Here is a 13,604-nt window from a genome sequence, read left to right on the forward strand (position 1 = left end):
TACCAACGAAGATCACAACCGGGGCGGTGTCCTCCTTCAACGGAGCAGCAGCAGCCTGCACTGCTGCGTACCAGTTGACTTGCTCCGATAGTGTATTCTCAAGAATGTGTCGTATCAATGCTCCTTCTCGAATCACTGTGCCGTCAACGGTGGATCTTACAGGCAAATGCAGCCTATCGGTGGATGGTAGCTGCATATCATCCCTATCTCTCGCAAACGCGCTGATGTGCTCCACCGCGGGTAAGTGAACACCAGTGTGGAAACGACCATTGACGCAAAGGGTGCTCACACGCAGTCCACGGGAGCGGCAGCTATCCGTTAGGTCTGCGATATCCGAATGTTTCGCCGTAACCGTCACACTGGCCTGGTCATTGATGCTTGATATGTATGCCTACACAGCGAGGTGTTAGCCTTTGACCGAAACAGCGCAGTTGTTACGCTGTAACATACCTCTTTGAACTGCTGGACAATGACATCAACTTCTTCCCTGCCGCGTACGGTATCGTCCTTCCAGCGAACGGCAATGCATGCGCTGGGAGAGGAACTTTCGCCATAGCCGACATTCTTGTCGACATAGGCGCCGATGCAGACAGCTAGACGTAGCATGGTAGCGGCAATGACGCCTATCTCAGCCTCATTGCGGGCAGTGGCGACGATGAATGCACTGAGAAAGCCGATGCAGAAGCCTTGAACGCCGGCTTCCTTGAGTTCAGTAAGGATGTGAACGTGAGGATGCTTCAACTCGAGCCCGGCAATGTAGCGGGCGTACTGAGTGATTTGCAGAATGACCGTCATGGGAACGGTCAACAAGTTTGGAAGGTCCCTGTTGCGGTCGGGCAGCTGACCACTGTGAAGCCAGTACTGCAGTTCGTTCAGTGTCTTCCCCCCTTGAGCATCGTTCAGTCTCGGATCGAAATCGACCAGTGCTGTCCAGAATTGCTGCAGATCCTCGATTGCGGCCACCAAGGTCGACAACGAACAATTATTGACAAGGTCGTCTCGCAAATTTGCCATCACCGCATCGGAGGGCAACTCCGCTTGCGGTCCAAAAATGAGCATGGACGGCAAATCGTGTGCTGAAGCCATATTGATGTTTGACAGTTTGTGATTTTGGTAGTGTGATATCGATGAGAACTTGAGCAGTTTTCCTTGGAAGTTGTCGATCTCACGAGCGATCCGCACTAATGCTACAGTAGTAGAGAGAGAGCCTTGATATCTGTTTTTACGAAGTGACTAGCGAAAGCTCCACGATTCGTAGCAAAGCTGACTTCTATCGCCCCACAACCTGTCCATGTACGCAAGCAATCACCCCTCCAAGTCTTCCAAGGGGTTCTTCGGCAGCTACGTACTGCATTGAGATGTATGTCATCATGCCGATTGATACCAACATCGTACAATGAATGGCCACATAGCCTTCCTGCGCGGATGGTGCATATGTATGTGGTAAGGACTCAACTGGGATTTTCACCGCTTGCAACATGATAAGACTACACTTTGGAGAGGCTAGATACTTCCCAGGCCCGAGGATCAGGCGTATATCAGCCCATGGCTGTGCAAGCTTTACGTGGGGATTGATTCACTCACGATATGCAGTGTATGCATGTGCGACTTGGTGGTGATATTCTGATTTTTGGGTTTTTACACGAATGTCATCAAGCTAGTCGCAAATGAAACACTCCTTGCAATCGCGATCATCAGTGCCTAATAATCAAAAGATGTGTCTTGTCACTGAGAAGACCGATTCAGTATCGTGATACGGAGAGTAGCTTCCGAAATTGAAGCCCTCAAGTTGAGGCCGATCTCGGCCGGAATAGATGCAGCCTTGAGTCGCAGCCTCGGGGTACTGACAATGTAGTAGCACGACAGGCACCTAGGTAGTCCATGCCACCTTTCGATGTCAGCAGATGGTCAGCGGTGAGACTGAGTCACTACTGTTTCGATGGTCAAGGCGAGGGTTTGCGCGTAATCTCTACGCCCTCCCAGGTTGTGGACCGAACGGTTGGGAGCTGACCTTAGTGGCGCGCGCCTTCCGTCCGAGCGCAGCTGGGCTGGAACCTACTGCAACCCATCAAATCCACATCCGCACTATCTGTGCACTTCGAGCACCAATCATTATGAGCACGCATAGGACCTGAGGCCTGCGATATGAGCTGACGTGATCGACATGTGCCGTGGGCCCGTTCCGGTTCGGCTCGCAGCGCCGTGCGACTCGTCTCACGTAAGCCCTAGGAGCCTTCCCACTCGGGTACCTAGGTGTAGCGACCGCGCAGATATCGAAAGCGGAACCGCGTATGCTACCAGGTCATGCGATCGGTCTGGCATATGGGCGCGCCATAGCTTACCGAAAACGCTGTAAGATAGGTAGCACGCATCCGGTCGCGGGTATACCCGAGTAAGCACAAGATCTCCTATCGGATCTTGTAGGCTCGCGCTTAAATTTAAAGTCTTATTATAAAAGACTTTAGGTATATATATTAGTAAGTTAGTAAGTTAATAATAGTAGTTTACTAAAGCTATTTATTAAAATAGTTATTTCTATATTTAACTATAGTAGCTAAGATAACTTTATAATAAATATATAATAAGTTTTATAATAGCTTATACTATAAAACTAAAGTTAAAGCTTAAAGTACTTATAAAAAAGTACTTTTTACTATTTTCTTTTTTTCTTTATTATAATTATAAGTAATTAAAACTTTTAAAACTCTTTTTATAATTAATAGTAAATTTAGTATTTTATTATTTTTTTAGTAAAAATAAATATACTTAGCTTTTTAAATTTTAACTAATTACTTTAAAGTAAACTTTTAAGCTATACTAATACTTTAATAAAAGCTATTTTTAATATTAAAGCTATTAGTAAATAAATATATAAGTACTTTAAGCTTATAAGTAAAGTAAAAATAAGTATACTACTATTATAAAATTTTAGTAATAGTATATAATTTATTTAAGTATATAAGTATATACTAATATTTACTATAGCTTTAAACTAAATTTATTAAGTAAATAAAATTTATATACTTAAAGCTTTACTTAAGAAGCTAAGCTTAAAGCTATAGCTTATAAATTATAAAAAGTTAATTTTAAAAAACTTATATAAATATAAAAAGAAAATAGTAAATTAAGTAGTTACTAGCTTTAGCTTATAGTACGCGTATAAGTAAAACTAGTAAAAATAGTAGTAATAAAGCTTTATAATAAAATTAAGTTAGTAGCTTTTATAGTACTTTTTTATTTAAGTAAGTAGTAGTATTATAAAATTATAGAATAAAAAAAACTACTTTTAGACTAGTGCTTTAGTAAATAAAATATAGATTATATTAATACATTAAGGTCTTCTATTAGAAGCTAGGCTAAAGCGGTATGCAGCTGCTAACGGCGTTCTAATAACGAGCTAAGACATCGTTCTCATTAGTCTACTTCTGCACCAACATTGGGCTCGGTAATCGAGGTAAGCACTACCTAGGTAGCTTCTTCTCAGACGGACACTATGAATGTCAAGGCTCCTATAGCAATGGTCTTGAGATTACTACGGTGCTGTCTCTTGTAAACTCATGATCATTCCGTAGTTACCGCTTCTCAATCCGCGACGATGAACTATCTAGAAGTACTTCTTCTGGCGCCTTTGATATACGTAGCTTACGAGATCTTCTGGCGCCTCTATTTGTCCCCAATTGCGCATATCCCGGGGCCGAAACTTGCCGCGGTAACAAGACTGTAGGCAGCCCGACGAAAGCAATTCGTGAAGAGGCTGACTGGGATATAGATTCGAGATCTATTACGATCTGGTCTTGGGAGGACAGTACACTTTCAAGATAGGGGAGCTGCACAAAACGTACGGTCCAATCATCCGTATTTCGCCTTGGGAAGTCCACATTCATGATCCAGTGAGTCGCTGATACGATGATGCCGTCTAACCGTATGATGTCACACGTGCTGAACTACAATGATGGCAGGACTTTTACGGAACAATATATGCTCCGGCTACTTCCCAGCGCAAGTCGGACAAGTACCCTTTCTTCACAAGGTTCATGGGCCTCGACCTATGCGTCTTTGCAACTGTGCAGCATGATCTGCATAGGAAGCGGCGGGCTGCCCTGTTGCCATTCTTCAGCAAGGCAAGCGTAAGAAGATTGCAGCCGGTCATAACAGAAAGGGTTGAGGTCATGCTCAATCGTATGAAAGAGTTCCGAGAATCTCGGCGCGTCTTGAACGCTAGTTGCATGTTTTCTGCTCTTACCAATGGTTAGTGGTGGCGACCCCTGCGGCAAGATATTCTATTGCTAACATCTATAGACGTGGTAAATCTTTACTCCTTCGCGAGATGCGACCATCGACTTGGTAAGTACCCTTTTTGACTTACAAACATGTTTGAAACTGAATGACGTTCCAGAAGACCCAAACTTCGACCCTTGGGCCCGCGATGCCTCGCTAGCGGGTGCCAACTCCGCCAACTTCGTGAAACATGCTCCATGGATCAATCCTCTTCTAAAGTCGCTCCCTGACTGGATGCTTCAACAGCTATTCCCAGCTCTGGCTACATTCACTGCCCAGAAGCGGACTTCAGAGGCCCAAGTGAAGAGGATTATGGCCGGTGAAAACGATGAATGGCGCAGTAGAGAGCACCCTACAATCTTTCACGAAGTGCTCAGCTCGAAACTTCCGCCACACGAAAAGAGCATCGAACGTCTTGCTGATGACGCGCAGATGGTGGTGATGGCAGGCACTCTTACTACCGCCGCGGCACTTGAGCTCATCCACTTCTGGCTTCTGTCTCAACCAGACACATTGCAGAAGCTGAAGGACGAGCTTTCTATTGCTATACCAAACCCGGATGATGCGTCTAAAACGCCACTACCAACACTTGAGGCATTGCCATATCTTACCGCGGTGGTGAAAGAAGGTCTGCGCCTCAGCTACGGAGTTTCCACTCGCCTTCAGCGCATCGATCCGAACAACAGTCTCGTATTCACGGACAGAGACACGGGAAAATGCTGGAACATTCCACCAGGCACACCCGTTGCAAGTACAAGCGTACTTATTCACAACGATGAGAGTATCTACCCAGACAGCAAAAGGTTCTCCCCAGAGCGTTGGTTGGCCGGGAGAGGGCCTGACCTTGAGAAGTATCTGGTAAGCTTCTGTGCTGGCAGCCGCAGGTGCTTTGGAGAGAGCCTGGCATATGCGGAACTGTATGTGGCATTGGCCGCGATTTGGAGAACTTGGGGAAGCTGCAGTGAGCATGGTACGATGATGGCATGGAGCCAGGATGACGTGGGTGTCATGAGTCTGTGGGAGACAGGAAAGCGAGATGTGGAAATTGAGAGTGATCAGTTCGTGCCGGTCGCCCAGAAGGGCTCCAAGGGTATCCGGGTAATGGTGTCGCATGCTTTTGCTCGGCAGTAATGAGATCAGTTTGCATCCAATCCAACGCGCTCTATACGATGACTGAGGCTCCTAATCATTGGCATTACTTCTTCGACTCTGTGACTAGCTGCTTTGAACAAGGGTCCTGCGGAGATAATGCAGCATACAGCGGCATCGCGGTTCCCGGCTCGGCCCCTGATTGCTTTTGCCCCACGTCCGCGCTAACTATGTACATTCGGCACTGCATGCTTTTGCGTTTCGTGGCTACACAAAGAATACCAGTTGCCGCCAACAATGTCAGTAAGCAGGTAAGGTTTCAGGGTCTGGCCTTCCCCTCCTCTCTGACCCCATCAGCAACGCTGTGAGCCTCAACACCAGGACCGCACACCAACACAGCACATTTGACTGCGCATCTTCTTCATTGTCAAACGATTTGAACAAAATGTCACACGTCGTACCTTTTACTATATCCATCACGGATGAGACACTTTCGCGTCTACAAAAGAAGCTGGCCCTGACTGATTTCCCCGAGGAGTGCGCTGATGCTGTCGATTGGTGCCACGGGTCCCCATTGTCAGACGTTCAGCGTCTTGCTTCTCGCTGGAGCAACGGATTCGATTGGCGAACCATTGAGACAGATCTAAACAGATTCAGTCAATACACCACACAGGTGGAGATCGAGGGTTTCGAACGACAGGACGTGCACTTTATTCATCAGCGCAGTGAAGTTCAGAACGCTCTTCCACTCCTCTTCATTCATGGGTGGCCCGGTAGCTTCGTCGAGGTTACTCGCATCCTACCTCAGCTTGTTCGAGGCGGCGTGGAATTCCCGGCGTTCCATGTTGTCGCGCCCAGCCTCGTCGGCTTCGGTTTCTCGTCTGCCTCTAAGCGCAAGGATTTTGGCATAGCTCAGCAAGCCGAAGCTTTGCACAAGGTCATGCTTGCTTTAGGATACGCTGAATATGTGGTTCAATCAGGTGACCTGGGATATCTTGTTGCCCGCTTCCTCGCCCTCCGATACCCCGAGCACGTCAAAGCGCACCACATCAACAACGCAGCACCGGCTGAACCGACGATTGAGTCTCATCCCGAGCTCCATGCCAAATTGGCTAGCTCAGATCTCAGCCCCAGCGAGCTGAAAGGGCTTAGTCGTACTGAATGGTTTTCGAAGGAAGGGAATGGTTACTACAGGAAGCAAGCCACCAAGCCTCAGACTGTGGGATACTTCATGGCAGACAGTCCCGTCGGGCTACTGGCTTGGCTACTCGAAGCACTACACGACTGGGTGGATGACTACGAGTGGACTGACGATGAGATCTTGACCTGGATCAGCATCTATTACTTTTCACGTGCTGGGCCCGCAGCGACCAGTTACATCTACTATGCTATGGAGCATGCCGATGTCTCCCCATTCGTCTTTGCTCAGACCTACTCGGATGTACCTTTGGGTATCTCGAGGTTTCCGAAGGACCTCATTCTACTGCCAAAGCTGTGGAATCATACTTTGGGACCGGTCGTGTTTGAGAAAGAACACGAAAAGGGTGGTCATTTCGCAGCATGGGAGAACCCAGACGCTGTTGTTGACGACTTGCGCGTCATGTTTGGGAAGAAGGGTGGCGCTTTTGGCGTTGTCGTTGGGAAGTCTGGATACAACACGGAATGATGGGAAGCAGATCGGCTTCACACATGAATAGATTGAGACAGTGCCGTCGCTGCCAGGGGATATCACGAGGTCACAGAATTACACTTGACAGTCATTCTCGCAATCTGGTCAATCACAAGTATTCCATCACTCTAGCATTCAAGCCATGCTCTCGATGTTCATTGCACTACTTCAATGATTGGTGGTACCAAGATGTACCTCTAGTAACCCAACGCCAAAGGGATTAGGCCAGACCTTCATGATCTTCAATCGCGGATCAGCTTGCGTCAGCAAATTCTCGAACTCCTTCTCGGTACGCTGCTTTGCTCCCAATGTCACCATCATGCAGATGTCTACCTGTCGCAGATGATGCTCCTCATGGCGAGTCATCGTTCCGCTTTCGGGCATGATAACATCGTTGATGAGCAGAGGTGTGTCCTTCCCACACTTTTCAAGCGCCGGTACAAGAGCGCGTATGATCTTGACGCAGTTGTCGTCATTGTTGTTGTGGAGACATTGGCGAAGAAAGAAGGCATTCGCGTCGACCACCGGCTGCGTATCGAAGAAATCATGTTGCTGGAACGTGACACGCCCTTCGAGTTCCTGGATGACCATCTCTTCGGACTGTGCGAGCATCTCCTGGGAAATGTCCTGGACCACGAAACGCAAGGACTTGAAGTGCTAAACGGAGATGTTAGCACCCAGAGTTTCCGGACAGGAGATAAGCAACCCACACGCGCAAGCTCGATTGAGATATGGCCGCTTCCACCCCCAACATCTACTATCTTCCCATGACCCAATGACTCCCATGGGAATGTATCACGAAGTTCCGAGACCTGTCGATCCACTATGATTGTCAGTACTCCTATTTGATCGAAGGAAATGATGTGGAGAACGAACGTTGAGACCAGCTACTCATTGCCTGTGCAAACCGTGCAGCTTTGGAAGGTTGCTGCTCATAGTACTTGTACATGCTCATTCCATATGCTGTAGAGAACGGGGAATTCTCTTGGCTGTACGTATTGGGGGATCTTGTAATCGTTTCGGTAGTTGCCGACACCGCTTTGAGCATGTCATCCATTCTAAGTAAGCCACTGTTAGCTGCGTTGAGCACTGCGGGCTGTCGTTGAATACTGACTGCATGTCCGCTATTGCATGGAGACCTTTGTTTGTGGCTAGCGATGCCGAAGCGGCTGTGTGTTCGTAGCGATCGGTGTCGCTTGGTACTCGTTGGAAGATGCGGTGCGTTGCCAACAGCCCCATCACTCTTGCCGCACGATCAGGATCCATGCCGGCTTTATCCGCAATTTGTTGGATGCTGGCACTCCGAGCACTGGGGTTGTCCACGATACCTTGCGCATCAGACTTTACACCGACTTCTGGGAGTGGTACGTGCTTGAAGAACCCGCGATCAAGCGCAACTTGGAGGGCTGCAAGATCATAGTGTGAGAAGAAGAATGACCGCAGAGTGCGTTCTGGTCCGTTCACCAGACGAAGTAAGTCGAGCGCAGCGTCATTGAGTGGTGCGCGTACAGCTTCAAACTCATCAGTATCTGGCAATGCAGTCGTAACAGCCCCAGATGTAGGATGAGGTTGGGAGGAAGTGTTCAGGTATCTGGAGATCCTTGCCGACAGACAACTGATCTCCTCGACGAGAGAGCCGATTGAGGGTGCGTTAGAATCAGGTGACATCACGAGTTGTAGCCTGCGGAGAAGATGGGCACATTCGACTCCTGACAAGTAAAAGGTTTGAAGGTTGCTGTTTGGAATACACTATACGGGTGTACCAGAGAACTCGGGGGCATACACCTTGTCCGTCCTAATGACGGCCAAAAATATCCGATCAATGAGCTCTCCGTTACCTCGCTGCCGCCGAAGTGCGCTGCAAGATGAGTATGAACGGTGTTGTCGCTGCAGTGCTCCTGTCAGGCAAAGATAAGATTATCGCATGCTGCACCGTAAGAAATGCTGATGCAGGGAAGCTGCATGTATGGTTCAGCTGAGTCCAACAATTCGTCAAAGATTTAAGATTATGTGTGGTAGCACAAAGGCCTTCCCAGGATGGCGCCTCCGGAGGTTCCGCCCAGATAAGGCCGTCGATTGATGCTTAACGAACGGTTTCATTCAGCCTATGGTATGGCACACTCGGGCATCTGTCTTGGAGAAGACTCCGATTTGCTGGAACAAGCGAAGAACCGTAAGCTGACTGAACTGCCAAGTAAAATCACCAGACTTTGTCGAGTGCTGGCTCATTCGTACCGTTCAAACGCTGTCATCACGCCATGACCTGCCACATTCATGTACGCCTTTGGGTTTCCTTCGTGAAAACTACTGGTTCTTCGCTTCCCGAACCGTAAACTGCTGATGATCGCCGGTATGCAAGGTTGTTGCGTGTATCTGCCTCGTCCGATAAGTGCGACAGGGGAAACATAGATCACGGGTTGGCTACTTCAGCGGTACGGGAGATTGCCCAGCTGAGCGGGTGGGCTTTTCGTATCTAGCTAGCATCAATTCCGACTTGCGACATATGAAAGCAGCTGATGTACAATTGCCTTGGCCGAGAACTCTGTGAGTGAGCCCAGGTAGACATGTGGCGTATGCTCGGGCGCTTTGCCTTCCGTGTGAGGCGCCACGAGAAGGATAACAAACGCCTATCTACGATCTGTGCATCATATCAGAAAATCACTAGTACAATGACAGGTAAATTGTTCGGCAAGGAGGGATGGGGCTTCACTCCTAGTCAGCTAGGGCTCATCTGTTCCCCTGACTCAGTCGTAGGGGCTAAGAGATTCCCAAATCCAGTTTCCTATCGTGCCCAAAGCAGGCCTAACGAAGATTCTCAAAACTACACACATATTCCAAAGTAAGTTGGCGTTGGAAATGACTGTTTTTATCACACGCACCCTCTGTAGTAGAGCGAGGCAGTTTCTGGAGACTTTCCCGAGCCGCCATGGAAGGAGATTATCATGGCTTGGGTCCAGACGTACGCCCGTCCTGTACTCCTTTCCCGAAGGCCATCGGAAAGTGCGCCAGCTGGCTCAGACATTGGGGCTGTTATGCTGAGGCTCCCACGTAAGAACATCGGGCTTCAGGTCTGCCTATGGCTGCCTGATGTAACCTCAAAGCTTTGATCATAATGGGGTTGACACACTGCGAGATTTGGGTGGCGCCGTACATCTGTGCCAAATCGCGAGGAATATTTAAGAGGTCTGTATATCTTTGACAAGACAATGAAGCAGCTTCATCAGCGATCAAACGACCTGTTCCTCCAAATTCATTTTCGACAAAAGTGAACAAGATACGCCATGTCCCTCCTCAACTTGACTCTCGCCTTCGTCTGGATCACTGGGGTTGCAAGCGCCAGTATCGACTTCACAAATTGGGCGCCTCCAGGTCCCGGCGATGTTCGAGGCCCATGTCCAGCAATGAACAGCATGGCAAACCACCATATCATCCCTCACGATGGAATGAATCTTACCATCCCCATGCTGAGCGAAGCTCTGGCCGGAACATTCAACCTCAGCATCGAAATGGGGACAGTCGTCTCAGGAATTGCACTCGCCATTGCGCCTGATCCATCGCTCGGCCACTTCGACTTGAACCATCTCAATAAGCACAATGCATTTGAGCACGACGCATCGCTTTCGCGCGTGGACTACTACTTCAGCGGTGATGAGGGTATCGCGAAATTTGACAACGAGACCTTCAACCGTTGGTTCTCTCATTTCGATGGCTTGCAATACATCGATATTGACATTGCTGCCAAAGCTCGGTATGCAATGGTCAAATACTCGCGTGAACACACGCCGGGGTTCACGTACTTGGAGCAGCACCGCATCACTAGTTACGCTGAGACTATCAAATTTCTCAAGACGATGGTTGATTCTACCGGCAAGGCTAGAAGAGATTTTGTGAAGATCCTATTCGGTAAGTAAATCGAACATACCTTCTGTTCGTGAAGCACCTGTTGCAGCAGTGCGCTAAATGAGAACAGAAGAAGAAAGGCTCCCGTTCTTGGAAGGGTGGCGTCCACCGACCGAACAAGTTACTGGCTTCTTGATGGCAGACTTTGTTCTGCGAGAGGCGTTGGCAACACCGGAAAAAGCGAGCTGGTTTGGTGAAACGCCGCGGGACAATTTCACCACTCACGATGTGCCTACCCAATGCTCCAACAGTACAAATGGCCATTAGTACGGTACGAGATACTTGGAACTTTCGAGATTTGTGTCGCATGCTGTTGCGTTTCATGTTCTAGAATGCGGTTATGTACTATTGCTTGGTACTGTTTTTGATTGGGTGGACGCTGGTCGAGGGGAGTAAATAGATTTGGCTGTCTCATCACACTCTTCTTTCTTCACTTCTCTAGTCTGCTAGTTCAGACTCATACTATTGCAGCTGATCAGTATCGTCATTACACGAATAAAGATATCTCCATCCTCCCCCTTTATGCGAACACAGGCCCGAGGGTTACGAGATGGAAAAATAGGCTGGCATGCAATTAATTCACCGCGAACCTTCCCCGCGTCTCACCCGCTCCATGCCACGCCTCTACGTGCATCTGTCCCACTGCAACCCTCTCATACGCGTCGCCTACCAAGCGAACGAGCATGACGTTGTAAGTACACCACTCTGCATCGCGGAAAGCTTGATCGTACACCTCTTCGTCTGAGGTATATCCATTATCCGAGAGATGAGAGATGACTGGTCCGTTCTTTGTGAGACTATTGTTCGACTTCCACGTAGACAGTGCAAGGAGCTTCAGGCCCCTACTGGCGATGGAAAGCACATGCTCTTGCGGAAGGCCTATGAGCATACCGCAGCGACGTTTATTGCTGTCGAAAACGTAGTATGAGACTTCGGTGATGGGGCTAGATGTGCTCTGAAATGGGTCAAAAAGCCCTTTTGGAACCTTGGTGAGTTCAAACGCTTTCAGAGGGACGCTCATACACTCGAACACAATCGTAGCTGGCATGGCGAGCTGATGTTTGGCGAGCGGCCTGAACAATGAGCTTATCGGCCTATGCCCTGGGCGCACCAGGTCTGCGTATCGTACGCGGCCGATCCAGCCCGACCAACTCCAGCTTGGCTGTTGTGAGGTAGTCAGTCGCCGCTCGATAGTAGTGACTGGAGTCCAAAGTAATGCGAGATCCAGAAGGGAAGTCGGGAGGCCGCCGACAAAAGGCCAATCAAACATGCGAGTTAGCATAGTCTGAATGCCAGTGAAAGCATTGAGAATATCATCCGGAAATCCCATTTTCTTTGCGGTGTACTCTGCGATGATCTCTTCGTACCAACGAAACTCGTCCAGTGGACTATATGTGCCAGCTCGGGTAGTCTTGGACTTCAGTTCTGCGCTTGTCGTGCGCATCTTGTCCAGGGTATAGAAGCTGGTGTCATCGCTGATGTATCTGTCTTCGCACAAAAGCTGCTTCTTGCAGTGAAAGTACACCTGTTCACCAAGGAAGTATAAACTCCGGTTCGATAGTAATCGCTCCTGGAATGTCCAGGCGCGCGTGTTATAAATACACTCGACGTCTACGCCATCGTAGGTGTGATTTGCCAACATGTTCTCCAAGGATGATCGCTCCACCATGTGTAGTCCAGGGGTGACGAAGGTTGCGGTTGTGTTGCGGGCCGTAGGCGGAATGCCGGGTAGGCCGGCGTCGGCGGAGTCTCCGTTTAGGGCCACTATCGTGGCCATGGCGCAACTGTAGATTGCGCACATCTGGGCGAGGGCGCTCGCTTTGTTGGTAGCGTCATCTTGGATGATGCACTGGGTTTCGTAAGTGAAGGCCCCGATGCATCATGCTGAATTCGCCTACCATCGTATCAACCCACAAGTATCGCTCGCCCAGGCTCTTGACAAAAGTCATTGCGTCCCTGATGGTCTGAGTCAAAGGCTGCTTGGAGAGAGTCCGGGGCTGGCGCAACTGGTCGTAATTCTCCATCAGGGTCAGGAACTGTTTTGAAGCGCCCCAAACGTAACTCAAGGCGAAATACCGATCCTTGAAGTTCCCAACCGCGAGACGATCATCGATAACATCCAAAAGCAAAAGCGGCCCAGTATCAGTAACTGTTGTCTGGTGTTCATTGCAGACATGGCCGTGGTCTTTCTCGCAGTCACCCAGCCAACTCTTGATCAACTCCACATCCGCCCAGTGATGTCTTACTGTCCGACTATAATCTGATTTGTGAACCTTGAAGTCCTTCAAGGCCGCCTCACACTCCTGCGAATCCAGGTCATCATCATGTAGAAACACACACGTTGTCAGCCCGTTGAAGTCCCCAGGATACTTCTGCGCATCAACTGATGGACTTTGATCTCTTCCCTGTCGTCTCTGGAACTCTCGAGTGCGGAGAACATGACGGCAACAGTCGCAATAGAGAATAGGCTCGATAAGATGCTGGTATTCCTCGTACTCTCTGAAGCCATTGTTCTCCCAGGCTGGAGTACCAATGCTAGCGAAGCCTGCACGCTCGTCTTCTTCAAGAGCTATCTGGCATGGCACGCATAGCTCTCCTCCGTTGATACCATCATTCAATTGTCGGATCGCGGCGCGGGAGTACGAGTTGAACATCGCCAGGCATTGTG

General features: G+C 49.0%; 3 protein-coding genes across 3 annotated transcripts; 1 reads left to right on the forward strand and 2 right to left on the reverse strand.

Moving 5' to 3' along the window:
- Positions 1-354: 354 nt before the first annotated feature.
- J4E92_004240 (putative secondary metabolism biosynthetic enzyme) lies at positions 355-1,216 on the reverse strand (the record flags this gene model as incomplete). The annotated part of the gene is made up of 1 exon (XM_051495630.1): positions 355-1,216. A coding segment is annotated over one exon (862 nt), but the record flags the coding sequence as incomplete, so codon positions are not given.
- Positions 1,217-7,204: 5,988 nt separating this feature from the next.
- Positions 7,205-8,155, reverse strand: J4E92_004241 (uncharacterized protein; the record flags this gene model as incomplete). Its single annotated transcript, XM_051495631.1, has 3 exons — positions 7,205-7,693; positions 7,978-8,074; positions 8,151-8,155. 3 exons carry the CDS (start codon positions 8,153-8,155, stop codon positions 7,205-7,207), a joined length of 591 nt encoding a protein of 196 aa, XP_051354650.1.
- Positions 8,156-10,317: 2,162 nt separating this feature from the next.
- J4E92_004242 (uncharacterized protein) lies at positions 10,318-10,947 on the forward strand (the record flags this gene model as incomplete). Its single annotated transcript, XM_051495632.1, has 1 exon — positions 10,318-10,947. One exon carries the CDS (start codon positions 10,318-10,320, stop codon positions 10,945-10,947), a length of 630 nt encoding a protein of 209 aa, XP_051354651.1.
- Positions 10,948-13,604: the final 2,657 nt, after the last annotated feature.

The sequence above is a fragment of the Alternaria infectoria genome, assembly GCF_024043175.1.
Source record: "Alternaria infectoria strain BMP 0036 chromosome Unknown scaffold_5, whole genome shotgun sequence".
Taxonomy (NCBI): Eukaryota; Fungi; Ascomycota; class Dothideomycetes; order Pleosporales; family Pleosporaceae; genus Alternaria; species Alternaria infectoria.